The sequence below is a fragment of the Anser anser genome (assembly GCF_964211835.1).
Source record: "Anser anser genome assembly, chromosome: 20".
Taxonomy (NCBI): Eukaryota; Metazoa; Chordata; class Aves; order Anseriformes; family Anatidae; genus Anser; species Anser anser.
Window position 1 is genome coordinate 2401469 of NC_139741.1, and position 27688 is coordinate 2429156.

A 27688-nucleotide genomic window follows, 5' to 3' on the forward strand; every position below is an offset into this window, starting at 1 on the left:
ACAAGGAAAACACAAGATTAGGAAAAAAAAACCAAACACGCTTTTAATGCTACAAATGCTCTCTACCTGTTTACAAGGTATCCAAAACATCTGCCTCAAATCCAGCAAGGCAGCCACAGTTCAGCTATTCACTACTTGCAAAAACATTTTATTTTAATGAGAGCAAACCTGAGCACAGGCACGTGCCTCGGCGCTTGGACAAGCTGAAAGGGAACTGGGAAGCAAAAAATGCCTTCATTTAACAACAGCAACAATCCATCCTGCTTCAAAGCGAGCACAGGAGATGGAAAAAGTTCAATATCCAAGTCTGTGTAGCAATAGCAGCTCATCCCTTGCATAGTTTAGCAGCCTACCTGGGGATTTCAGCAAACCTCTGTGGAGTACAGCTTCATTTGAACATGGATGGGCTAGTTCAACCTCCACAGGTTATCCATGAGACAACTGGATGCTATTCTGCTCTAGAAAGCAATTACAGATTTTCCCCTGTGAAGAACCAAATTCGCATGTTTCTGTTTGAAATCTTCACAAAAGAAAGGTTTAGCTGTGAACAGTAAAAAGGATGTTATGTCTTAACACAAAAACTATGTACAACAAAAGAACCACAGTGTGCCTCTTTTTATTCTTTATTTTACAGTTCACAATTAGAAACCTACCGATAAATTACACAGTTCACCCTCTTGTTTGGGGTTTTTGAATGCCTTGGAGTCATGTTGCCAATCCCATCTCACCCCAGGAAGATGGCTCAAGGTGCTGCCAGGTTACATGAGGCAGAGCAGCCAAGCGACCCCTGCCAAACCCCTCCGTGGGCTGTGCTTCGTGTGGGAAAGCAGCCAAAGGCAGGAAAGTTACCTGGCAGCAGGAATTATCCCCCCCCATAACTCATTAGAAATGGAAATATATACTGGATATCATTTCAAGGATGAGAGGTTGTTTTATAGACTTGCAAACGTTACAAATATTCATGGGGAAAAAAATAACTTCTAGTGCTGCAGGTCAGCCAGGTTGTGTTTGCAGGGAGTGACTGCACAGACCGGCCCTTTTTCAAAGCCTTACATCTTAGGCAATTCTCTCTGAAGCCTCCATTTACTGAGCAGAAAGGTAAGTCAGGTCCCTGCCTCAGCTATGCATTTCAACATCAGCTTAACTTCGCATACAGTTAGAGCCACCAATTCCGACACTTCACTACTGCTTCCCACACCCTTGCTCATTTCACAAGTTCCTGATTTTCTTGACTTTCGGCCCTCAACTCCCAGTTCAGCCACCTTCTCTTTTCAAGAGATGGCACACTCTGCACAGTGCACGTGCTGAATTCAAACAGGCTCCTGCAAAAGAAACCTTACGGAAAACACACGGAGTTTTCGTATTACGTCTAGCTGAACGTCACAGGGGTGTTATAGAAAGCACAACTGTGCTTGGACCTTCATTACCCAAGTGCCTCTGAATTGAGCACCACGGTGGCACGGAGACTGACGAGCTTTTCCAGCTGGCACAGGCTCTCTCCGCTGCAGTGAGCATCGCTGGCTGTGTGCAGACCTGGACTGGCTCTGCTCCTTGCAGGACGTGATCTAACTCAGTGCCGTGGGTGAAAGCCAGCTCTGTGCAAAGAACCCACACAAAGCCACTGCCTCGGCAAAGTGGAGGAGGTCAGTGCATTAGAGCAGCGCAAGACTTTGCCACAGGGCACGAATTTCGCTCAGAGTAAATTAAAAGGCCAAATCCAGAGACAAGGTTATGTGTACTTGCTAGGAGAAACTGGTGACAGATGATGAAGGGATAGAACACACCGCAAGCGTGTATTTATAAACAGAAGAAAAAAAGGGACAAATTGCCTTTGTTTTTACAATTACCAAGGAATGTTCTACCGGTTCTCTCCTTGTACCCTTCTACAGTTGCTCACCTTTGGCACAAGGAATTCTATGGATCACAAGATTCATTAATAATAATACTTCATATCAACACTCAGCACTTACATAGCGCTCCTCATATTCAAAGTGCTTTACAAAACAGTTTGTGAGTCCTCACAACACCCCTGTGAGGTAGGTAAGTATTATTATCCCCATTTTGCAGATGGGTAAACTGAGGCAGAGAGGTAACGTGACTCGCCCAAGGTTACATAGGGAGTTGAAATTCTTGATATAGTGGCCCTATTCTGGTCTCCCTTATGGTGGTATAACACAGATGAACTCCCACAGAGCTACACTGGCATAAGCAAAACAGTCCAAACCAAGTTTCTCTGGTTCTCAGTCCTCCGCTCACATCAACTGACCAGACCTGCTCCACCTAAAATTACAGGTTCGCCTTCCAAAACACTACGGGAAATTCAGAGCACAGCAGGCACAAGTCTGCAATCTTAAGGCAACACGTACATTAACAGCTCCATAGCTCTATATCGAGGTGGACTACACGCAGGTGTGCTTCTGCCACACTGTAAGAGTAAATAAAACAGCTCAAGTGGTCTCCAGCTCTGCATGTATCAGCTATGGGGCTGATTCCCTCCTCTCCCAAGTCGGAGTAAACCCAGAGCAAAACAGTGGGGCTGCACCAGCATAGAACTAGTACAAGATCTGAACCAGACCTTTTACCTTCTGCTTTGTAGGCAAATGCCCCTACTACTATGTTTTCATTTCGGACAGCTTCAGCACGGTGCATTTCACTCTCTCTCTCCGAGTTTGTATCTCTGCATATGAACAAAATTCCAACATTTCCAACTCAACAGTGATCAGCATCAGCGTTTAAACAGCACCATACATCTTTCTAAGACCAATCAACATTTCCAAAAAAGTGTCAATGCATGCAAATATCAAACATACAAAAAAACATCAAGAGTGCTGGGAGATGATACCAAGGATAGAGGTGATCACAAGACAGCACATTTAATTTTTATTAAAAATACCAAACAACTCACTCTTACTGTATCTATGCCACTTAGATGATCATTCTAACCTGCAAAAATACAGGTACTTTTCCCCGAACTATTTACCTACCTACCTATAAAGAAAGAATGAAAGAAATATCAAGCACACACATTTATACCTCCTCAAACTTAGCAGGCACAATTCATATGAATGGAAAAGGAGGGTCTGGGGAGGCAGGGTGAGGTCATATATTTGCTTTAGGGCACTGGGATATGAAAGAAGAAAATATCACATGCATCATTACCAAATAAGCATCAAACTGATAAGAAGAAAACCCAAAATTAAATGGATTCATGTATAACATCCACTGAAAATCTCAAACCCTAACCACATGGAAGCTGGCAAACACCTTGTGCTGCTTCCCCTATGTCCAGACACAGCATCACCAAATAAGATCAAACAAACCTTGAAAAGAAAGCAAAAAGAAGAAGAAACCAGTCTGGAGACAATCTTCCACAAACCACTTCCCTGCATTATTTTCAAATACATTTTACTCTTCAGCAGCTTCAGAAAGGAGTGGGGGTGAAAGAGACCCACTACTATATATATATATATTTAAAACTGGCTCAGCACCAGCACCAGCTCAGAGAGAGGGAGAGAAAAATAATTCTTCAAACACAATCCTTGGTACTTGAATAAAACATTGCTAGCCAGCTGACGAAACCCTACATTGCCAGAGGGTTCCAAGTGGAGTGGATACACGGTGCTGCTCACAGTCTTCCTCATTTGCTATGATATCTGCTCCGTGGGCCTCATCTGTATATCTCCAATCTGGAAGAGACCAAGGCATGGTTTTACTGCAGCACTGAAGTCCAATTTAAACCTTTCACCAGGTTCTTGCATGCTCTACTAGTACAGTGGTAAGCTGCACACAGAGGAAGCTCCTGTGACTAGAAATAAGCCTGTCTGAGATATTAGAAAGAAATAAAAGTAAATGGGACTTCTTTAGCAGAAGGTATAAAAGCACAGATAAGCACAGAAAAGAGTGTAAGATGACATTGAACCATAAGAGTTTGTAATCAAGCCTTAAGTTTGGTCCTGCTTACAGAGGATCAAGCAGAAGCACTGCTTGTAGGCACCTCTCCGCATCAGCGGGAGATTTTATCCTCTTAAGGCAAGAAAGCCAGCTTGCTTTAGAGCCAGGACACCCAAGGTGCTGGGCCACCAGACTGATCCCATGTCAAGATGGTTGCACCTTGCTCTGAAGGAGCAGAGTTCACATCAGGGATTTGCTAAACCTCCCGTGATCAAAGTTTGCTTTTGCGACAGCAACTTACGTGTGGACTCAGCCAACATCCTAAACTTTGACACCATTCCTCCATCCTCCTGGCTCCAGCTCAAAGCTGCTCATTATCTCGTTTCACTGGAGGGAAGTCCCTCTGGCAGCACGAGCACCTTGCACCACCCTTGAGGAGCACTTGGCAGGATCCAGCCCAACGCATTATTTGGCAACTGGCAGAACATAACCCAGCTGCAATACTACCAGCAAATCCCAGATGGCACTGTGTGGAAGGGCAAGACATGCCCATATCCCTCCCATTCCTCCTGCTTTAGTCCTGCTCTGCAGTCAGAGCAGCTTTTGATGGATGCAGAGAGGTGTGAGCAGCCTGAGCAGCACAATCCCAAAGCTGCCATAAGGGAACTGTAAACAAACGTGATCACTGCTAATCCCCAGCTCCACTAAGCACGCAGCTGATAGCGCAGCTGCAACACTGATTAGCAAATGTCAGGGCAGCAGTTACCCTTTCCTCCTTCAGCTACCCGCAGCAGAGTCCTCCAAGCCAACCACAGCTTACCTGTACATGAGGTGGGGCACTGAGGACATATATGACAGCGTTAGCCATATCTTCAGCTTTGAGACACTGGGAAGACATGAAAGAAATTCTTAGACAAAGGGCACCTTAGGAGAAGTTAATCAGAAGACCGCTCCTTTCCTAACCATCAATAACAAGTTTCAAAGGTGTCACTAGGGCATTTCAAAAAGATGCAAGCGAGCAGGAAAAAAGTAATCCATTAAAAATTTAACAAAGTAAGTGTCTGATGCTGATACTTTCCGTTTGCTGTGAATAATCTTTCTGCAAAATGCTTTGAGGTGTCTGTTAGAACTAAGATCCTGAAGTGCTGGGCAGAAAAACAGAGATGGAGACAATACCTCTCTCCAGAACTGAGAGGACATTTTTCAGGTGTCTCTGTAGAATTAGGCTAAGGCAAAGTGCAAATGAGCAGCTCCTTGGCAGAAAAGAGGGGGCACCATGAAGACGAGTACAAGAGCTGCTCTGACTCACAGCCTGGCTAAGCATCTTGCAAAACTATTGGCACAGTAATTCTGCCAGGTCAGGCATCTTTATCAAAAATTATCAGAGAAGCACCAGAAATCCTGTGCTAGCCACTTGCAAGACAACACACACACACTTCTTCTTGCCCATCCTTGTGTAGGCACATTTGCTTACTACAACTTCTCTCCAATAAAGAAGTCCACAAAGAATACAGGGAGCGAGAAACTGAACCTGAATGAAAATGTGTGTAGTGTGCAATTATCAGTGCAATATCTGAGGTCTGGCACTTTGAGGATGCTGACTATTCTGGAAAACACTATACACTCTGCATAACTAAATCCTTGTGTGATTAGCCAGGAGAGAAATTGTTAAACCACGATCAGAGCCACTTCCCTCTGTTTTCATTTCTCCATGTCCTACCCGAATGCTCTCATAGGTTGCAGCAGCTCTCTCGGGGTCATTATCGTGAAGTTTAAAAGCAAATCCTGTTTCTACCAGTCCTGGAGATATACACTGGAAAAGAGCAGAGCACATCCTAATAGGATTTGTAATTCCCCTTCAGTGAAAGAATAAAAAAAACAAAGGAGAGAAAAGATTTTAGCACTAAAAAAGCCAAAACACCCAATCCTCTTCTACTGTGCTCCTTACCCACCCTTTTTCTAGGGGAATAGTTTAAGAGAGCAGACATTGCCTTAATGATTGCTGTGGCAGGTTCCTCTGGGAAACTGCTGATGGATGCTTTCCTCCTCATAACCCAAAGGGATGTAGAGGCAGAGAAAACAATGGAAAAGCCTGCAATATAAACTAACTTGTGGACAAATCGCTTCTGAGATGCAAGCTCTGAATGAGAGCAAACAGCTCCAGCTGACTGCCCCCCTCTGCCGCCGTCACGAGTCCCACACGCTGCCCTGACAAGCGGCTGCCCACTTCATGCACCCCAATAGTTTATTCTCTGACACAGCCCATTGCTGCTGCACCTTCTGCCCCATTGCCTTTCTCTGACAGGGAAACGGAGGCGTGGAGCCCACTGGGTGATCAGAGACAGGTGGCACAGGGCTGGAACATTCACAGTGTGCTGAGTGCTATTTCTGCATTTCCTCATCTGTTTTCCAAAGGAAAAATCCCCATAAAACTTACCAGCTCCCTACCACCCACAAAACAAACCAGCAGAGAGGAAGAAAGCCCCGCAGTACTCACTGTAGCTCGTATATGAGTCTTTGCTTCTCTGAGTTCTTGCCTCAGCCCCTCTGTGAGGGCTGTAACCGCGTACTTGGTGGCGCTGTAAAAATGCACCACCGACTGTGGCACAACGCTGTGACCATTCATGCTGAGGAGAGAGCAGAAAGGAAAGTGCTGAGATGTGGGAGGCAGGCAGTGTCCTGAGAAGGAACCAACAGGATGGTCGAACCACCATAATGTACATGGGAGGAGATGTTAACGTGGTGGCTACGTGAGGAATTCCCCTCTCCCACACCCCTCTGAGGAGATGCACACCTCCAGAGGCTCCTCGCGACACAGCTCTTTTCTGGAGCTGGTGAAGGAGTTTCAATCTTCAACTTTACAGCAAATGATTGCCATTGCCCTGGTTTGGTCTTCGTTGTATTTAAATCAGCAGAGGTTAAAAAAGGGGGGTGGAAAACCAACCATCACATCGTATAACGGTGGACTTGGCAGTGCTAGGTTAAAGGTTGGACCAGATGATCTTAGAGGCCTTTTCCAATCTAAATGATTCTAGGATTCTGGGATCACAATCCTTGGAAACTCCCTGCTCTTGGGTATCCACTGGCCCACCATGAAAGGTGAAAGCTCCTCCGCTCAAATCCCACCTGGCTGATCCCACATTCCCCCTTCGCATACCTGTTAATGTTAATAATATGCCCGTCATCGATGTTCCTCTCCTTCATGGACTGATAGGCCTCTCGGGTGCAGATGCTCACAGCCATCACGTTGACCTGAGGGAAGAGAGAAGGGAAGGCGACTCAGGCCAGCAGCCCGGCCTGGCACCTCGGAGCCTCCCTGCACACACACAGCCATGGGCCCCACACAGTCCCCACGCAGCCCGGTGGTGGTGAGCTGGGACAAGGCCACACGCAGGATGGCTGCTGCTGAACCAAGGTGCTCCACGGAGCCCGGCCCTCCCCACAGAGCCCGACATGAGTTTAAAGCCCCTCTCACAGCTCACAGGACCCGACGCGTGGCAATTCCTGTTAATGCCAACAGAGGGAAATGCACATACACGCACCGCACCCCCGCGTTGTGCTATGACCAGGGCTGCAGCGACAGGGGGTTTGGGCAGGGGAGGCGCAGAGGTGCGGTTTTGTGAGACAGGCCTTGGCCTCTGACAAAAATAAATGGACTTAATTGTTTTATGGGCAAGCGTGAGGGCTGAGTCCAAGGTAAGAGACACCAAAACTCACTTCCCCACAGTCAGCACTCTGTCGAGGGAACAAAGATGTCTAGCACAGCACGGAGCACACGGGGGTTTGGAGAGCCCATGGGACACTAGCAGCAGGTAATTAGGTCAGCTAGTTAACGAGGAAATCCCCAGATACTGCCTGTCAGAGAGCCAGGCACTCACAGGCACTGCAGACCACATGGCCAGCAATGAGCTTCCCATGCACAAATGAATCCAAAGATCACAGCGTGCCATGGGACGGCCGGAGGGGGCAAGGAACCCCAGAGAGATGAGAGCCACCAATCTGTCATGCTGCTAGCTGACATCTTCCTCAGCCCTAACTGGATAAGCCGAGGAAGGAAGGACAAGGTAATTAATCGAGTCCTTTATCACGTAATCCAGAGCTTTCCAAGCACTTGCTCTTTGGACCAGCACTGCCCAGCGCGCCGTGGTTCAGTTAAACTCAGTCATATCGCCTCTGCAAGGTGCCACCTTTAACGCACAGATTCCTCGAGCATTTGCTGCCATAAAATGCAGATTCAAAGTTTCCAGGAAGACAGAGATGTGGAAATTCCCCCAACTGGAGTACAACAGCACAAAGCACCCACAGGCGTGTGCGAGACCGACAAGCACGTCATCTTGAGCAATGAACACTGCTGCTGAGTTTACAGTGCTTTAGATTTGGAAGAGCACCTGAAAGGTGGAAAGTATTTGCTGAAGCCCTCTAGAAAGGATGCAACCATTTCAACACCAGACACACTGGCAGGTTCCACCTAAAGGCATGTCACTTTTTAACCAGGTGAGCAGGCCAGACAAGTTTAAAAACACCACTGTGAGCTAAATATCCAGGAAGAACTAAGTTTCTGATGAATCAGAAGTCAGGTGCAACTATAAGTGGGAGAAGGAGCAGGAGCAAGGTCATGCGGCCAGCAAACGACTGACTACCATCTCTGTAAAACTCAGAAACAGCAGTTGGGTAGGCTAGCTAGAACTTGGCAGCACAAACGGACACGCAGCCACATGAGGAACATCAGTTTGGAGACTAGAAAGTAAAAGGCAGAAGGGGATGGGTTTTAGCGACGTAATTACTGAGCAGCACACTCCAAGGATGAGTGGGGTCAGCTGAAGGATCTCCCAGTCACTGCTTTTGTCTTGGCCATTATTTCCTATTAATAGAGGCCATGCCTATGGGTTTTGGCATAGATAAACAGCATTCTTATCTGATGTTATCATAAGAGTACCCAGGCAACACAGTAAGTAAAGTCATCACCCTATTCCAAGTGCACTTTGGTTGAGCGCACAGTCACTGTTGGATATCTCAGCCATCGTACCTGGAACTAGAGAGATAAATTCCCTGGCACCAGGTTGAAGATTTACCTTGGCTGTGCAAGGAAGAAACTTAGCAGACATGTCAGCAGAACTGCACAACCACCTCAGCACTGGAGCGAAGCCCAGACCAGGTAGAGCACTTGAAATCGTTGGGATTTCACAGTAAAAGTCAAGAAAAGCGGGAGTGACCTGCTCCAATCTCATACACCAACTGAGTGAGGAGCCAGTCCTTTCACATACAGATCTTGGCAACTTTAAGTGTTAAAAAAAAAACAAAAAACAACTTCATGACAAGGAATATCTTGCTTTCTTCCCTGCCTCAAGAAGCACCGAGCCCACCAGGCACTGCGTTTTTGTTGCAGAGCTGCTGCCCAGCTCCACAGGCCACTAGAGGGTAACATCAGCCTAAAGCCAGGACTGAGCCGGGCTCCATCGCTGTGACTCACGCTGAGCAATACTTCCTTGCGTGGGTAGCGTTACAACATTTTGACAACTACAGGCAAAGCAAGATGCTAATCAACAGCCACATGGGAAAGTCCAGAGCCTGTGTGCGATAAGACACCCTGGTAAAGCAAAACAACTGGCTGGAAGGCAGCTGAACTGGGATTCTTCACTGTCTTTTCCCAGTAGCACCCACAGGATTTTGGGATCCCTATTCCACTTCAAAACACAGAGCAGGCACTCAGGAACCTAAAAACATGCCTGGAAAGACAGCAAGACTTAGGGCTACACCACTTCTAGGAACAATATAAAGGCCATTGCTACAAATATCCACGCAAGACATTTTTCAGCACTTGTTCCTATTTTAAGAACAAAAGGTTCAAAGGTCTCTTAGCAAAGATGGCCAGTACATCTGTGCTCCACGTTTGCACAGCATGCTGCGCAAAGCAGCAGGTCCGTGACTGCGGCATGCGTGCGCTAATGCAACAGAAACAATGAAGGCACATTTTCTAGTAATTAATGAGTTCCAATTGCCAGGTTGGAAGAACATAAAGGATCCTGTTCCTGGAAGTGCTGAGCATTTCATTTCCCAGAATCAGGCTTTTTTAAGGCATCAAAATGAGTATTCCTGCTCCTAATCACCAAATAAAAATGCAGTTTACTGAAAACATATTCATACACAGATGGTATACAGAAGCAAGAAGAAGAGAGCCTCACTGGTCAAAGAATAATGCCAAGAAGAATCAAACCCAGTTAGTGTTTACAGGAGCAAAGGGATGTGTGCCGCGGTCCTTTGTGCCTGGAACAGCGCAAGTGGAAAGTTCAGCTTGAATTCCTGGCTGTAAAGGTCAGTAGGTAAAACATGAAGGAGCTGCTCAGAGCCCAGAGCCCGCAGTCAGTGTGTACACAGCACCCGGCCCCGGCTACTCCCGCGGGGATTGCGGGCGGCCGGAGGACTTTGCTCCAGCCTCACGTAGAGCAAATCTTGCAAACGAATGCAAAGAAAAGAGGGGGAAGCTGTGAACCAAAAGAAGGGCTTACAGCCTGCCCGAGATAAAATGCTTCCTCACTCGTGCACACCGAATTTGCTAGCTGACAGCACTGGGCTCAGCACCGCTGTAAAGCAGCGGAGATGCAGTTCCTAACCGGAGACCTCTGCAGCCCTGGGAGAACAAGCTCCTGTAGATTTCTCCCTTGAGAGCAAATACCAGACAATAAGGAACTGGAACGTTAAAAAAGAGGAGGAATAAGTAAATGAAAACATGACTTGACCTGTTTGAGGTATAGCAAGAAAATTTATGGAATGGGCATACTGAGAGAGGAGCCTGGAAAAAGACAGCCAGCCTCAAAGCTCATAAAAAATGCATGGAAACAAAAATCGATTTACCAAAAAGAAAAAAATGCCTTTAATTTAAAGCCCTAATGCCTCTCAGATCAATACATCAATGACCGTTTAGAAACTTTTCCTGTCTTGCAGCCCAGTGGAACGCTGAAAACTCTCCAGCCGCACCCCAAAACAAGCTGCTCGCCGGCACCTTTCTCCAGGCTGCCTTTGGAAGAAGCCTCCCTGCTCCCGCTCGGCTCTGCAAAGCCCAGTGGCCCGTGAAAGGCGCTGGCAACCTTCCCCCGTCCTGACCCCGAGAGCTTCAGAGCATGGAGAAGAAATGGACGTGGCGAGTGCTTCCCTGGGGCTGGCGTGCGCAGCGGGGAGCGCTGTTGGTGCGGATCCCTCCCCCAGACCCTGCTGCCCCACAGCCCCGGCACGCTTGGGAGCGAGACTGTCAAGCAAGGAGGTTGCTGCCACAAAACTGGATGCTCACAGCAAAAGGAAAAACCCACAGCTATTTCCAGTGTTTGCAAGCAGGCTGAAAAACAAAGCCCATGCTTGGCAGGGCTGCCTAGGCTGAGGTGGGTCATCACGCGTTCGGTTCTGGGGTGTCCCAGGGCTTCACTTTTGCATTAAAAGCACAAGCATTATTCAGACAATTACACACAATCCAAGTGCAAACCTACCAGCTGCTGGGAAACTGGTGAGGAAAAAAAATAAATCTGCCTGTATATGAAGGCGGCTTAGGTGTCTCAGTCTGTTCCCAATGCCACAACAGCAAGAGCATTTTTACCAAGCAAATGAGAACAGACACACAGCAGCACAGATCACCTCTGGGAATAAAACATGCCCCCAGCCTGGTTTCCTAACCCTGCCCTTGCGGATCAACGGCCCTGCCACTCCTCCCACCCCATCCGTCATCCCAAAGCAGCTCCAAAGCGTGCGTGCAGCAGCGACAACAAGGAGGGTGACCCCACAGGCTCCCGAACCCCGCTCTGGCCGCTGCAAACACCAACACAGATCGTCTCATGCAAGACGTTCCCCGTTTCAAAATCCTGCTCCCCAAAATCAGGGGAAGATGAGACCAAGGGAGCACTGAGACCTGAGCAGCCAGGGAATAGAGCATGAAGAAGAGAAGGCAGTGGGTAAAAGCCACATCCCCCTAGAGCCTGCTGCCTCAGAGAGGACAAAAGGTCAGAAGAACAAAGAAAAAGGAGCACGAGGGACAGGCAGCAGCACACAGAGGCGCCCACACAAGCCACGATGACAGAGACCAGGACAAGGAGCTTACAAGGTGCAGGTGACCCACGGGCCCAGGCTTGTAGCAAGACAATGCCCTGCTTTGTACCAGCCTGGGCTCAGCTACACTTCACTTAATTTTCTTTAAAGGCTCCATGGCAACTGGAAGAGGGAGATGCGGCGGTGCCGTGACCCGGGCTGGGCAACCCACAAAAGCCCGGCCGGGCAGACAAAGCCGAGCAGAGCTTGCTTTGGCTGCAGTCACAGCAGCGAGCAGAGCAGCCAAAACCCTAACGAGAACTTAATTAGCCAGGATGTGGCAGCTCTCACCCTGGCAGCAGGAGTCTGAGGCCTCGACGTGCCTGCCTGGCTTGCTTTGCACAGCCCCTGGAGCCGCTGCTGCGTACGGAGCCACCGGGCGCCACGGGGCCTACAGACGCAGGCCGACTGCTGCCAGGCGCAGCGGGCCCCAGGCCTGTAACTTGTAGCAGCTTTTCAAACATTTTTTTCTTCACTAGGACAAGCTCACACAGCTGCAGGAGGTGCCACAAAGATGCCATGGTTTACTGAAAGGCATGGGTTCAAATCCTGCCCCTATGAGGGTGCTTTCACACAAAAATATAGAGCACACAAGAGGAAAATCACCTTTGTGAAATGCTGCTGCTTCAGCAGCTCTCCTGCCAGAGCTGCAGCACGGCCAGCACGAGAGGACCATGGCAAGGGCAGGCGAACTTCCATGGTCCCACAGCCATGGGTGTCCGTGCTGCGTGCCAGAAGTTGCCAAGTCCCAAAACGACACACAGCAGCAACTCAGGACAGCAGCACCCTGGGGGAAGTGCTGCTTGTGACCGGCCTGAGCCATCTGCACAGCCTCGCTGTTGGGCAGATGAAATTGGCTCCTTCACATCGAGCTCTAACCAGATTATGGGCAGAAAATGAAGCTTCAAAGCCAAAAGCATTACAGCTTTTTAAGCCAAAAAGAACCTGCCCATTTTAAAACCCACTGCTAAAACTAACAGGATTAGCTGCAAAAGCCAGCGTTTGGTATTCAATTTCCTATTTTATGGAAGAAAAAAAAAAAGTGAGGCTCATCACCTTTCAGAAAGACATAGAACTAAAGAAAAAATGCTACTGAAGGTACTGAACGTTTTCATGCTCCAGGGTGAAGGCACGAGGCTCAGCAGTGCATGATGCCTTTCCACTTCCTGAGCAGCCGACCCAAAGCCAGGTCGGAGCCAGATGGGAAGTGAGTCCTCAGCTCCACACACAAAATAAATAGATGGGCACACTGGTGCTGGTGGCCAGAATAAATAAAAATCTATGTAACACAGGAAAGCTGAGCGCAGTTTAGACAAATAGGAAGCCAGTGGGAAAGCTCTCCCTCATCTCATGATTTCCACAGTTCAGACTGATTTGAAAAAAACAAATAAAAACGTGGAAAGCTTTCTCTGGTCCCTTTGTCATCTTTCTCGCAGGTGGCTGTTAACTCGAGGGCCCAGCCTCAAGAAACCCAGCCAAGGCAGAGGCTGCCTGAGCCCAGCTGCCGCCCTCCCCGCGGCACTACTCACATCTATCATCGTCCGCCAGCCCTCCGTCCTCCCCGAGAGCAGGGGCTCCGGGCGAGCCAGCCCCGCGTTGTTGATGCACACGTCAACTCCCTGATGAAGCGTCTTGATGGCGGAGAACATGGACAGGATCTCCTCTTCGTTGGAGAGATCGCACTTGTAGGGGATGAGGGTCCCAGGATAGCCGGCGCTCTGGCATTCAGCTGCCAATTTCTGAGGGAGAGAGAAAGGAAGACAAGAGCCATCAGCCTTCTCTCCTCGGGGACAGGCCCAGGAGACCAGCGCTGCTTCTTGTTGTTCCTGCCTGTAGGTACCACTACCACCACGTATTGCACGAGAGCAGCACCAAAGGATTGCGACGACACCGAGGCACGGTGTTCGCGGCGTGTCCGAGCACACTCAGGGACGGCCGCTAAGAGCCCAACAGTGCAAGGGGAGCAACGAGAACACGTTCACCCCTGCCACCTCTGAAGGCTGCAAGCCAGACACGAAGCAAGCTCCAAAGCCCGACACGAGCCCTCCCTCAGCCTTTGCTGGGCACAGCTCCCCTGCCACGCTGCACCGTGCTGCAGGAGGCGCGGGGGGTGGCTGAGAGCCCAAGACCGGTGGCTGCTTGTGCGTGGCATTTTGGGCGACACCACACCGCGACAGATGCCTTTGGACAGTCTGGCATCCGGGCAGAGCTTCCGCCACATCACCGGGGAATTCATGCTGGCGTTGGGACTTTGAACTGTCTAGCCCTGACTGTGCAAACACGTGCTTAAGTAGCACCCATGCCTCAGCAGCAGAGCCCCATCCGCTATAAATGGTTGCTTGTGTAACACAATTTTGCACTGACTTCAATTTTCTAACCTTTTTCTTTTAAAGAAGGAGCAGGCTCATGCTTGTCTATCACCCTGAGCCACACAGGTCGAGCTGAGCAGGCGCTGGCACAACACAAACAAATATTGCTGTGGCACTGGGCGGGGAGCAGCCAACGTGCTGCAAGCCTGCCACGCTGCTGCGGGGATAAAGGACGTGGCAATCGCATGCCTTACAGTTCCTCATTAGCCATTACCAACAATTATTCCCAGCCTCCAGATCTTTTATCAGACTAGACGACATAAAGCAAAGGAAAGGCCAAGAGCTGCTGCTGGCCGTGTGTGTTAATGATGCGGCAGCCACCGCACCGAAGTCTCTGGAGGATGCCCTTTACCCCCTGATGCTAATAAGAAGCAGCATCTCATCTCTGATGTGTCATATTAGAGACGGTGACAGCTTCCAGCGCGAGGCAGGAGCCACGTGATGTCTGGGTTCTGCGGAGAGATGGGCTCTGGCTACAAACGTCCACCAAATCACTCAAACCGCATCGCCCGCAGCAGCTTCACCAATGTGACATTTCAGCGGGTGCAATAAAGCTCGCGTCCTGTCAGAGGCAGCTCGCCGGCTCCTCCCCGCATACCAAGGTGATTGCAACCCGCAGCAAAAAGCAGGAGCAAGGCCCAGCGGAGGAGAGCCCTGGCTGGAAGCAAAAGGCAGCGGGGCAGCGATCGCACACCCACGGGATCCCAAATGCCCGGCCCCAGCCGTGCTCGATCACATCCGCACCACGGCACAGCCCAACTCAGCCACAATGGGGCCAGGGGGAGCCAGGGCACCCGCTGCAGCACCCCTGAGCACCCAAAAAACCACCGTGAAGCCCGTGCTCGACTCGTTTGCTTGCTGCGAGGCACGGCATCGGCTGCCCGGGCGGCCCAGCCCCTCCTGGCGTCCGGCGCCGCAGGGAGAGGCGCGGAGCGATGCCCACGTTTTGTTGGAGGAGGCACACGACGAAACCTGCCCCTCCATCCGCACCGACACACGCGGGAGCCCGCACACGGCTCGCCCACGAAAGCAAGAGGGACAGAGGAGCGCAGCGAAGGCGTCTGCCTCCTGGGGAGAGCTGCGCCCCGTCCCTTTCAGCAGCTGCCGCAGGGGCAGTAGACCCAGCCCCAGCTGGCGACTTGGTCGGATGCCACCAAGTCCCAAAAGGGGAAAAAACACCTGAAGACGTGAACTGACTCTCAAATCTAAATCATAAGATGCGTTCCTGGTCCCAGCCCTTACTTTTGGGCTTTTTTTGGTGTCCAACCGTCTCCTCCCCAAGCCGTACACGCAGCAGGGCCGAGCACCCTGGGACAGGAACACACAAGCCAGGACCTCCAAATCCCCCCTCAGTGCCCACAGCGCGTTCACTCTCGTTGCTCTGAGGCAAGCAGCTCTGTTCAGTATGGGATTTTCACCCTAAGACCACAGCAGAGGCGGTGCACGGCCCTGAACAGCAAGTTAAGCTCCTCGGGTTCGCCTCCCGGGGCTCTCGGCAGCAGACCCCAGGTCTCCACGGGTCCCGGACCACAAACCGAGAGCAGCCCGAGCCTGAAGGCCTGGCCCAGCAGCTGCTCTCCTTTCTGGGCACCGAAGGCATTGCAGCGACACGGGAATTGTTATCGCTGTCACAGCACCAAGCGGGGAGACGTGCTAGCTGAGCGCCGAGATCAATACATCCCCACAGCACCGTGCTCTCCAGAGGGCTCCGCTGGGGCTGAGCGAGGCAATATTTCTGCCCGACGGAGAACAAAGGCGCCCCCGGGACCGAATCGCGCCTCTCTGCGCCCTCCCGGGGGCGGTTTCACTGTGCGGTACGTGCAATCCTGTTGACCACGTGCCGATAATGTTTGAAAGATACCTGCTTTTTAAAAGATCAAAGCACACGTTTGAGGAAACGGTTTGGGAGAAATCCGCAAGAGCGGCATTTAGGAAATTAAAAGCGGTACGAAGGGCTGCGGGAAGATGCTGAACCGCCCCGGGGATGGATGCTCCCGCAAAGACACGGGCAGGAAATCGGGCAAGGCTGCCCTCAGCCCTGTTCTTCATAACCTGGCACGGAGGTGACGGCTTCAGGGCTGCCCAAACTGGAGCACCCCACGGAGAGCCATCCCGCCGGTATGTGCTCGTGGAGCACCGTGGCTCAGGTCTGGCACTCGTGAAAATCTTCTTGGTACGCCACAAGGGATTCGGGTGAATCTCCCAAGAGGACGTGAGCCGGGTGGGGAGATGGCTGGAAGGAAGAAGGGCCCATGGGCACGGACAGGACACTTCACATCCGTTCCCACGTTCAGCTCCCACTTTCCACCATTTGACACGGCTCCGTCTGTGCAGTCCAGCTCCTCGATGGAGACGGGTGGCTCCAAACGCCATGGGCTGACACACAGGACAAGGGGGGCACTGACACGAGGGGTGCTCTGGCCAGCAGCGGCCATCGTGGTGGAGCTGCCCACCCGCTCTCCTTAGCTTACGGCCTAGATGCACCAAGAGCAAGCTCTGTCTTGCTCAGAGACGGGCTCCTCTGCCACAGCTGACCAGAGAAATGCACCCACAAATACCTCCCGAGATCCTGCTTTTCCTGTCTGGTTTCTCACCGCCTCAACCGGGAAGCAGCACGGATCCTTTCATCTCAGGCTACCCTTGTGCTAACAAATTCTCTTTGAAAACGAAGCGCCGAACACCGCTGACACCCAGGCTGAGCTGAACGTGCTGCACACATCTCTAGATAAAGCCAGAGTCGTCGCAGGCTCTTCAAAGAAACATCAGCTGCGGGCAAGTTTGCAAAAGGAGGCTTATGTAAAGTAACTCTCTGAATTAGGGAGCTTGCAATATTTTTCCAGAGCATCAGTTAAGTCCCTCAGTTAATGTTCGTTCCCCTTACAGGAAACCAGATGCTCGAGGAGAAAAAACAAAGCAAAAAGCTGCTTTTCCAGGTTTCATGAGCAACTCGAGTGAGCACGTATTGCACCAACAGAGACGAGAGCAGGTGCACCTCCGGCCGCTGGAGATGAAGGTGTGAAACGAGACCCAAGCAGCTCTGTACCTCACCGTTATCACGGGATGCTTGCAAACGGGCAGCCAGCTGCCCAGAGCTACCAGGTTAAGCCAGGAGAATACAACGTAAGGAAAAAATAATTACGCTGTAGGTTAAAACGTTTAACCTAGAGCCACGTATTGCCATGGACACAACCCCTTCCCCCTGGTGCGCTGCCCTGGATGAGCACAGCTCCGTGGCACCCAGGGAAGGGCAGCTTTCCACTACAGGCAGCCAAACTTGCCAGCGAGAAACAGCGAGCCGAGACAGCAAGGCACGCACCGGACGCACAGCCCAGGAGGTGCCCCTTGCCCAAACACCAATTTTTCCATTGACACCGCTGCGATTTATCTCAGTTTACAGCAGTGTTCAGTGAACAAATGAGCAAATGGGGAAAAAACCACCAAACACCTACATAGAGGTGAGACAAGGAAGAATACTCGATCGTTATGTTTACCATGTATTATTTAGTTGTCTGATTTTAAAGGCCTGAAGGGATGCCTCATGTTTATGGGATGTTTTCCAAATGTTGAGAATAAGTCCACGCTCCCAAGGAAGGGTTAATGCTCCTTGTGCACGAGACACTCGCAAAGGGCACAGCACCACGCATGTAGATTCAGCCCTGGTAAAGCGGTTTTACAAAACTAATTGATATCAACATTTAAGGGGACTCTTAAGGGGAGGAAAAAAAGAAAAGAGTCACGTAGGGCTTTATTTGGCCAACCATCCTATTAACTTTGGACACATTTAGTAAGGAAAGATTAAAGCCAGCAGAAGCCATTAGGTAATTTTTAATCTGACCTGCCATTCATCACAGGTACTTGCATCCCACTGACTTAGCTTACGCTTAAATACATCGCTGCACCCAGAAACCAACTGGAAAGGAACTAAAGTCACCCCAGTTACTTTCGTTGTCCGAAGGAAACGAAGGAAGAAAAAAAGCCTGACAAACAGCATCACAGCTGTGAAAGAAAACTGGGGGCTTACCGATCCTTTCACTTTACTGATTGGCAAGTTTGAAGCTTCTTTTAATTAAGTTTTAATACCAGTGCAACAGCACAGAGGAAGAGATACACAGTGAACACAGCACTAGGCTGGGGTTCGTTCTAGCAGCTTCCACAGCGTGTTCAGAGACCGTGGGCAAGATTCAGAGCTCAGTTTCCTTGTCTGTGAAATGGAGATAATCACAGCGAGCCCCTTCCGAGAGCAGCCAGGCACCTGGGGCTTTTTGCTTGCATATGATTATTGCTTCGGATTTCTTCGAGCTCCTTTTGTGTGGCTTCAGGTCCCCAGACAGGGCCTCCACAGGAGTCTGAAAGGAGTTTCCAAATGAATAAAATGGTAAAGTGATTCTCCTTCCCTCTCGTGAGCTTTAAATCAATGCTTTTACTCACTGTTCGCAAATCGCTGCCCCTCAGCTCAGATCCTTTTCTGCTCCAAAACAAGGCCCAACGGTGGGGAGAGGAGAGCGTGGAAAATAAGGTTTAAATGGAAAAGCAAAGCGCAGTACTCAGCTGGGGGCACCAATGTGAGAACCTAGTAGGAAGGAGGAAGCATCACCCCCATTTTCAGAGCATTTACCTGAAGTGCATCTGAAGCACTGACTGCCTACCGTGCCCGACAGCGACGTCGCACCTCGGCGTTGCCACCACAGCTCCATCTCACACCGGCTGCCACCCAGGCTCTGCAGCTGGGCCCCGAAAATCAGCGTGGTGCCTGCCCTTCACCTGCGCAACCAGCCTTCCCCGCAGACTCCAAAGGTGCCGGCATCAGCTCACGTGGGGAGCATGGCCCAAGAAGTCATTCAGCTGGTTTTATCCCAGGAATTTAAGCCAGGCTCCCTGGTAAACGCATGCCTGGTTGCACAGCCACGTCTTCACGGCGCTGTAACCGTCCTCCCAGAGCGCTCAAGAGTCTCACTGCTTTCTTTCCGAGCCCTCTCTGCTCCCTGCACTTTTCAGTAGTTAAACATTCAAGATGTTTTTTCTAGCTCACTTAATTTTAAATTTCTAGTGTGATACACGCAAGCCACATCGCTCCATTCACGCTGCCCTGAGCGCCCCCGCTACCTTAAGGCACTCCAACAACTGCTCCTCACGTCGAGACCGAGGGCACGGCTTTTGGGGGCTTGCTGAGATCACGCTGCTGAGGGCTGGAGCGGGGGAGGAGGAAAGGCACTGATTCCACGACAACAACTCATTAGAGCAATATTTCTTGCTTATTCCAAGGTATAATGATCCCAAAACAAGCACCATAGGTGCCTGCCCGCCTTTCAGCTCCCAGATGTGTGAAGTGCGTTCCCACGCGGCTGAGAACGTGGGCGCCCTCCTTCCCCAGGGAGCTCCCCAAGGTTGATGCTGCTGCACTGCAGCCACCCATGTCACACTGCCAGGCCCTGGCTGCTCGGCCCGGAGGGCTGCGGGGACAGGGGGGACACGGCTGCGCTGCCCCCGGGCACCCCAGGCCCCCGCACCGCCAGCCTGACAGCACCGCCTGCATCGCCGCCAGTGGAGCACTTATTTCCAAGGCAACCTGCACGCACGCACGGCCGCGAGACCGGCAGACAGCGGCACGTGCCTCCGTGCCTCCTCCAGTGCAAGCCATCACACCTCCACTACGCTTAGGGAGTCGGGTTTGGGTTTTAATTAAATCGAACTGCACCGAATCTTGCAGCAGAGGTTTATATATCGAGTGATACCCTGAACATCTCAGGCGTGATCGAGGTCCGTGGAAGCCATCACCACGTACCCACCCCAAATAGCGCCTGATGCAACCAAATACATCACTGTGCTTTGTGTGTAAGACATGGGAGCACTCACAAGGACAGCAGGGATCCGTCCCCAGCTCACCTGGGGGCTTTCCCCGTTCCCAGCCCCATGACCCTGCCTGTTGGGTGCACAAGTGGCACCAGACACCCCACAGGTGAGCTCCAAGCTCCTCATGCAGGGAACCAGACCAGGAAAACCTGAGCATCCCTCACTCCTTTGCGAGGAAAATGGCCAGTGAACATCCCACAGCCCAGCCCAAGCACACAAGGGGTGGCTGGCAGCGGGGCTGGCAAACAGCCGGCACTGCCCGGGAAGCGACGTGCCAGCGGCACGGCCCCGCTGCCGGGTCACGAGATCAGCCTTCCCCCTCAGCACCCCACGGCGCAGACCCGATTTCTTCTTCAGAGCTCCCAGACGGGCAGGGCTGGAGGTTTTCCCACACTCTCCCCCGGCGCCAGCCACATGGCAGCAAACACCGAGCGCTGCCGCTGCGAGGGCAGGGAAAGAGCCGCGAGCCCGCGCCTTTATCTGTCTCATCGGCTCCTGCTCCGCGCCCATGTAATCCCAAACGAATCCTCTTCTGAAAAGAAAGATTAACACAAAGCAGCAGGCCTTCCCTCGCAGGCTCGCCAATATCCCCCCGGTAGCAGAATTCGGGTGACAGGTCCTGAATTTTAAAGCACTCCAGATTTACGGCCCAGAGGCTTGGGCGCGCCGTGGCGCAGCCGTGCCCGGTGAGAGCAACGCCTACGGCACAGCCCCGACCGTGGGCGCCGTGACGGAGCGCCCGCGTGGGCACTGACGTGACGCCGGCCGCCGGACGCATCCACGGCAGCGCTAATCCCCAGCTAAGCCGCCAGCCCCAGCAGAGCCACGGCTGATTTGCACGAGTGTAAATGGAGAGAAAAGTCTGGCTAGAGGAGGCGAAACGCAGGTCCCACGCGCTTCTGCAGCCACCCTGATCCCATTTTACACAACAAGGCCCTTCTGAAGCACACCTGGGGGAAGGAGGACGAACAGAAGCAGGCCTAAAGCAACCCTTCCCCCCCACACCTCAGCCTCAAGGATGAGGAAAGCCACCGGGACAGCCAAGCGTTTGTTCCCGCTGCGCAGGGCAGCAATTATGGCATCTCTTTCATATTTATCAGGAAAGGGTCCGGTCAGGGACAAGTGGCAATAAAAGTACCTCGGAGGCCTTGAGTACCCGGCATCACGAAAACAAGGCCTTCCAGAGGCCAAGGAAATCCTGAAGGTCATACGTTTACAAGTAGGCTGTGCCTTGGGATTATCCCGCCTGGAACTGCTCCTGCTGCCTTAAAAATAATTAATAGGGCTCCTTCGCAGCCCAGCAGCCTCGCAAGCGGCGTGCCATGACGGTGACTGAGGCAGGCACGCCGCCGGAGCGAACCTCTCCCTCTCCGTCCGAGGCGGGTTCAGCAAGGCCCCAGGGAAGACAAGAAGGTCCCCGAGGAGGTTTGGGACGCGCGGCTGCGCCTCCCCGTCCCACAGGGCCCCAGCTCTGCTCCAAGAAGAGCAGCGATCCCTTCGGAGGCCGGACTGCACGAATGCGCAATCGATGGCTCAGCTTATCAGGGGCTATTTCTTGAGCAAGACCTAACCTTGACGAGGCAGTCCCTGGTTATAAACGCTACCTTTGATCGATAACTGTCACAAATGCATTAGAATTAATCAGTTAAACCTTGTAATTTAAGCAACATTTATTGCTTCCTGCACAGCTGTATCTCCTCCTCACCCCAACAACAACAAAAAAATACCCAATGCCCATTAATAAATCTCTCCAAGGCTCTCCGAAACAGGTCTTTGCTTGAGGAGCCTTCATCTCCCCTGCTCTCCGAGGGCAGGAGACGGGAGGGAAGAGCCAGGTAATGCCGGGGAGCAGGGTTCCCCCACTGAAACTATAAACTATTAAAAAGGAAAAAATTAAATTAAAAAAAAAATATATGGTGCTCTGATAATGGGGCCAGAGGGAGAGCTCCTGCCAGCGCTTTTGCCCTTTTCTACAAGCGTATAAATGCATGAAATTAAATTTTACTATTAAAATCCAGCTGGTGCAACTCACGCAGGCAGAAACACAACGCGACGTCCTGTAACCAGAGGGATCGTCAAAGCCTGGGTTTTCCACGAGGAGCGCGTCACCAGGCGTTGTCTGCAAACTCTTTGGGAACAGCACGCTGGTTTAGAAACACCTCTCCTCGCACAAAGCCCCCTCCCACCCACCGACAACAAACCCTTGGAGGCTGGGAGACCCCTCACAGCAAGGACGTAAGGCGGCACCCGAGGGGATTTCCTCGGAAAAACGAGGCCACAGAGCGGCACGCGGCCCGACGGCACGCGGGGTTTCCTTCCTGTGGCACCGCTCCTTCCTGCCTGCCGCCACAAGCTCTCCTGGCAGGGACACCTCGAACCTTCCTGAGCTCCAGAAGCGACGGAGTGTGTCCGAAGCTCCTCGTGAGCTTCCCCCACCCAGGTGAAGAAGACAGCAAACTAAAACTTCTAAAACTTAACTGAAAACTGAAGCCCAGCGAGCCTCCTGCACGCTCGAGCCCAAGGGACCGGTGACAGGGACCCGTGAAGGTGATTGTTGGGTGGGGGGCGGCTGCCACCAGAGCTTGGCCTTGTAGACTACAAAAAACCCTCTTTGCTAATTCACTGAAGCTCACTCCTGACTTGAAACACACACGGATACCCAAAGAGAAGAAAACACTCGGGAAGGGCAGATGCCAAAACGTATTCGACAGCTGCTGGCACCTCCGGGCTTCTCACTTAGAGCAAGCTTTCAACCCAAATTATCTTCTGGCACGCAAGAGTAAAATAAAGCCATTTTAATTATACTTGGTTCCTCTACGTCTGACTACAGCACACGAGGCACCGCTGGGCAGCCCCCCGAGCAGCCCAGGAGGGCACAAGGAGCCGGGCACAACGCGCTGCTGGGGGGGACCCGCTCGGGGAGCGCCGCGAGCCAGGCTGCAGGAGGGTCAGCACCGGGCCGTAAACGCTCGGGCACAGCCGGACGCGACCGCAGAGGGGACACCTGGCTGCCGGGGCGAGCTTTTGCCATGCCTGCACCTACGACGATGTGACAGAAGAAAAGTCAGAGCCAGCTCTGAGGGGAGAGGACACGGCGCAGCACCGCAGTCGGCTGGAGCTCCAGCTCAGCCATCACACGTGGGGAGGGAAAGGGAGAAAATCCTGCAGCTTTTGTGAGCCGTTACCATTTTTATTTCAGAAGAGCCCTGGGCTCATGACACAGGCTCAACACCAAAACCACAACTTTGCAATTCCCTCGTTATCGTGCCTCCAGCCCTTATCTGATTTTCCAAGAGATTAAGAAATCTTGACATAGTATTTATTGCCCGAGTTAAACTCCTCACAAGACAACGTACTCTTTCGGTCGTTTACAGTAGGTTATAAAACCACCACAGAGTGGTTCCAGCTACCTTGCCTTAAAATGGATGACTCCAGTGCCTAACCTTAACGAAAACATAGGCTCCGTGCTACAAAGCGAGCACCGTAACACTGTTTTTATACTGTGCTGTTTGCCCTATTTCCATCTCTAGATGCCTTGATTTGTTTTTTGGGTTCACTCCTCTGCACATCACCATTCACAGTGGTATTTAGCGAATTATTCGATTTTAATAGAGCAAAAAGATTTGCCCTGCAGCAGCCACTGCCAAGATGCTTCAACCTCTCCTTTGTCCCCATCCCCTCTCTACCTGAGCAAGGCCTCAGAAAATCAGACGGCAGAGGAGGCAGACGGGCATTTTGGGGGTAGAGCTGGTTATAGGACAGCTGACCACCCCAACGACAGGCCGGCAGCCTGAACCTTCCCGGGGCACAGTGCCCCGTCAGGACGGCTGCCTACAGCCACGTCCAAAGTCCCAAGTCCCAGCGTGGGCTCAACAGTCTGCGGCCTGAATATCTTTGAGGAAAAAAGGAAAAAAGAAAAGCTGAAGCTCATGGAGGAAAGCTCGGTTACCGTGAGGAAGCCTGCCCCAAAGGCCCGGCAGGACGCAGCAGGCAGCCTCTGCCCCGGCACAGGCACCAGTCCGAGGGATGGACCCGTTCCCAGAGCGACCTTGAGCCACCCCGAGCTCCACCACCTTCCCTTCCCCGGGCGAGCAGCATCTCTGGGACTTTCTTCCTCTTTAAGGAAACATGCTTCACAATAAATAAAACCAGAATAGCAACAGAGCAAAACACAGTCCAGACACCTACCAAAACAAACGACTGTGTGCTGCAAACACAATTTGGTCCTCAGAGAGCCTGGGAGAAAGAACCAAGCAGGGACAAACATTAGCGGCATTGTTTAACTCAAGTTTCTGAAGGATGACAGTAACAAGAGCCGCGGAGATAGCGAGCAGTCAGCAGCGCTCGGTACGGCCACATACCGCAGCAACCCGGACGGATCGCCTGCTACACGGCCGTGTTGTGTGCGGACCCAAATACAGAGGCAAGGCCTTTAGAAGAGCCCCCTTTTTCTTAAATATATATCATATTTTTTGCCAGGAAAGTTTCAGAAAGAAAGGTTTTCAGAACATGGCTGTAGTATAGAATGAAAAAGCAAATTTCATCAATTTTCATCATCAAATTTTTTGGGATCTCTTGAAATGTTCCCCTTAGATTGGAATGCCCTAACCGGGCTGGGAAACGAAGGCAGTAGAGAAGAGACACGCGGTGCAGTTGCCCGGTGGAGGCCGGGCCCTCAGCCTCCCCGCACACAGAGCAGGAGGGAGGCCAGGGCTGCCCAGAGCAGCCCCATGGAAGAGATTAACGGGGTCCTGGGAGCAGGGAGACGCTGCAAACGGCTTGTGAGAGAAGAATGGGATGAATGGCGAATCCTTCACCAGCCTCCGCGAGGCTACAGCAGCCTCCACACAGCAGGGTACGAAAGGGCAGGAGCTCTGTAAGGCACAGCACCAAGGCGCTGCGAAAGCCCAAATAGAAGCAAGCCCCAAAGACCAGTTAAATCAGTTATACTGGCCGGTTTTCTGCCCCCTGCAAGTGGCATCTTTCTGACTGATGGTGAAGAATGGGAAAAAGTTTTGTTTCTTCCGAGCTTTCCTTTTTTTAACCCCGCTTCTCAGCAGCACCAACGCCAACTTTGTTCCCGGGAGTTTTTGCACAATTTATTGGTGGTGTGGTGAGCAGTGCCCTGAGTCCTTATCGCACTTGCTAAGGGAATAAAAGCAGGGGACGTTCGTAAAGATCGCCCGCGCTGTCAGCAGGCTCCGAGCAGCCGGGCAGGCTGCGTGGCTTTGTGCTGACTCCGGCTTTTCTCCTCCCGCAGAGGCTCAGCTTTCGCTCTCATGGTCTCATCCAGCTCCACGCTAGTCAAGATCTGAGTTTCCCACGTAACGCAAACAAGCGAAAGGAAAAATAAAAACGAAACAAAACTCAGCACTTTCCTACACCACATAAAGTAGGAAAACAAACAAAAAAAGGAGCCCAGGCTTGCTCGCCTCACTGCCCACTTGTGCAAGCACCTGCTGGGGAAGGGAAGCCCCAGATGCTGGTGCCCAAGGGCGCAGCGGCACCGGCTCGCTGCAGTGCCACCAGCCCGGTACTCCACGGGAACGGGAGGTGCTGCTCGACAAGTCCGCACCCCCGGCGTCGGATGAGGAAAATCTCAGCCCTGTGAAAATCTCAGCCTCGTTAAAAGAGAAGCGAGGTTTCGCTGGGCCGTGGGGAAGCGCAGCCGAAGGCAAGCAGAGGACGCCACCACAAAAGCTGTTGCTTTTCTGCACCTTTATGCCTAAGCCAACGCGGCGAGGTCTTAGACTTAGTTCTGGGGACGTTTGCTGAAGGAATAAAAACCACGCCAGGGACTGCAATCTCATTTTGGCATTGACCCACAGGCGCTGGACCTCCGGGCCGCCGGCGTTGGGGCCGAAGGCAGGTGGGAGCCCCCAGCAGCGGGCAGGTCACCCCCCGCTCCTCGGAGCCCCGGCTCCGGGAACAAAACCCGGGGCAGCCCCGCACCACGAGGACGGCCGAATAACCCCCCCCAGCCCCACGACCTGCATTGGGCAGGAGCCGCCCCCCGGGGGACCCCCTTCGCCCGCCGCCCCCAGCCCTTCCCCACGCCCCCCGGCGGCGAGGCCTCGCGGGGCAGCCGCCCCCCGTGGGCCCTGCGCTAGGCGGTGCCCGGCACGGAGCCGGGGGGGGGGTTAAACAGGAGGCCTCCCGCGACCGAGAAACCCCCGGGGGAGGCTCGTGGGGACCCCCCCCCCCCCCCCCCCCCCCCCCCCCCCCCCCCCCCCCCCCACAATCCCGGTGCCCGGTGCCGCCGCCCCCCGGTGCCGGTACCTCGATCTTGTCGACGCTGCGGGCGCAGCCCACCACCTTCATGCCGTGCTGCACCAGCGCCCGCGCCACGGCCGCGCCGATGCCCACCGAGGCGCCGGTGACCAGCGCCACGCGCCCGGCCCAGCGCTCCATGGCCACGGCCCGGCACGGCCCGGCCCGGCCCGGCCCCGCCGCCGCGCACAATGCGCCGCCCGCCGCGCCTCGGCCACGCCCACCGACACGCCCCCCACAGCAGGCCACGCCCCCTCTCTATGCCCCGCCCCCTTGCCGTAAGCCACGCCCACCTCCGATAAACCACGCCCACGTGTCCCGTAGGCCACGCCCCCTCCGTGGACCCGAGGGGTGGTAGGGGGGTTATTTACCGAATTTCGGAGTTTTGGGCATCAAAAAGGCAGCGTGGCGGGGCCGGGGCCGCACAGCTGAGCTGGGGTGAGGGGGAGGGATGGCGGCCCCTGCTCCGGAGCAGCCACGCTGCTCTCCACGGGCAGTCCCGGCGGGCAAAGCCGCCTTCGAACGTGGTTCCTCGCCCTTCCTTCCCCCCCCTGCCCTGCACTGCTGGGTGGCTTCGTGTGAACCGTCAGCTCCCCCGGAACAAAGGAGAGCATTATTAAATGTCTCATTCCTAAGTTCCACCCCCCCCCTCTAGAGGGTTATGGACCCCGTCGCTGGAAATTTAAAAAAAAAAAAATGAGGGAAGAAAACCCCACACAGGTGGTTAGGGTTCTTTAGCCTCTGCAAAAGATAAAGCAGCACTTTGCGCCTCCCCCATTTAGGCCCCTGCTAACGCCGAGCCGGCCACACGCCGAAGTAGCTTAGGTACTCGCTTCTTTCCTCCAGCCCGTGACCGTGAGCACCAAGTTGCTCGAGGGGGCTGTGGGACCGTGGCATTTAAAACAAATCGCTTCATCGCTCCAGCTGCTGGCAAAGCACAGAGCAACAACCAGCCCACGTGGAAGCGATAGCGTCAGCGCTCACCAAGGACAGGCAGCCTGTGAACCAAGCCTTCGCGCGAGCACAAGCACAACACAGGCAGCTGGTTCAGCTCGTTCAGGTTAAAGGCATTTAATGGTAGCTGACAAACTGTGTACTCGACTAAGGAGAGCCAACGTGATAAGGACCCCCCTTCCTCACCTTGAAAAAAGGAAGAAGTTCCCATCTTTAAATGCTTGAAACACGACAGCAAACGTTTGCAAGCAGCCAAGTACATTTTCATTCTGAATCTGGACAAC

General features: G+C 52.6%; 1 protein-coding gene across 1 annotated transcript; it reads right to left on the minus strand.

Annotated features, from left to right (window-relative positions):
• Positions 1 to 600: 600 nt before the first annotated feature.
• DHRS11 (dehydrogenase/reductase 11) lies at positions 601 to 26697 on the minus strand. Its single transcript, XM_083806851.1, has 7 exons — positions 26460 to 26697; positions 13491 to 13700; positions 7049 to 7143; positions 6389 to 6518; positions 5612 to 5704; positions 4712 to 4777; positions 601 to 3686 (listed from the first exon to the last, which is right to left on the minus strand). Exons 1-7 carry the CDS (start codon positions 26589 to 26591, stop codon positions 3645 to 3647), a joined length of 768 nt encoding a protein of 255 aa, XP_083662977.1. The 5' UTR covers positions 26592 to 26697; the 3' UTR covers positions 601 to 3644.
• Between the last annotated feature and the right edge of the window lie 991 nt (positions 26698 to 27688).

Bases quoted from the DNA above. Each gene is read 5' to 3' on its own strand.
- DHRS11 (XM_083806851.1), bottom strand. From the start codon at position 26,591: ATGGAGCGCTGGGCCGGGCGCGTGGCGCTGGTCACCGGCGCCTCGGTG. The intron at 6,519-7,048 runs GTATGCGAAGGG...CTCTCTCCTCAG, and splicing joins CATATTATTAACATTAACAG to CATGAATGGTCACAGCGTTG. The intron at 5,705-6,388 runs GTGAGTACTGCG...GCTCTTTTCCAG, and splicing joins AGACTCATATACGAGCTACA to TGTATATCTCCAGGACTGGT.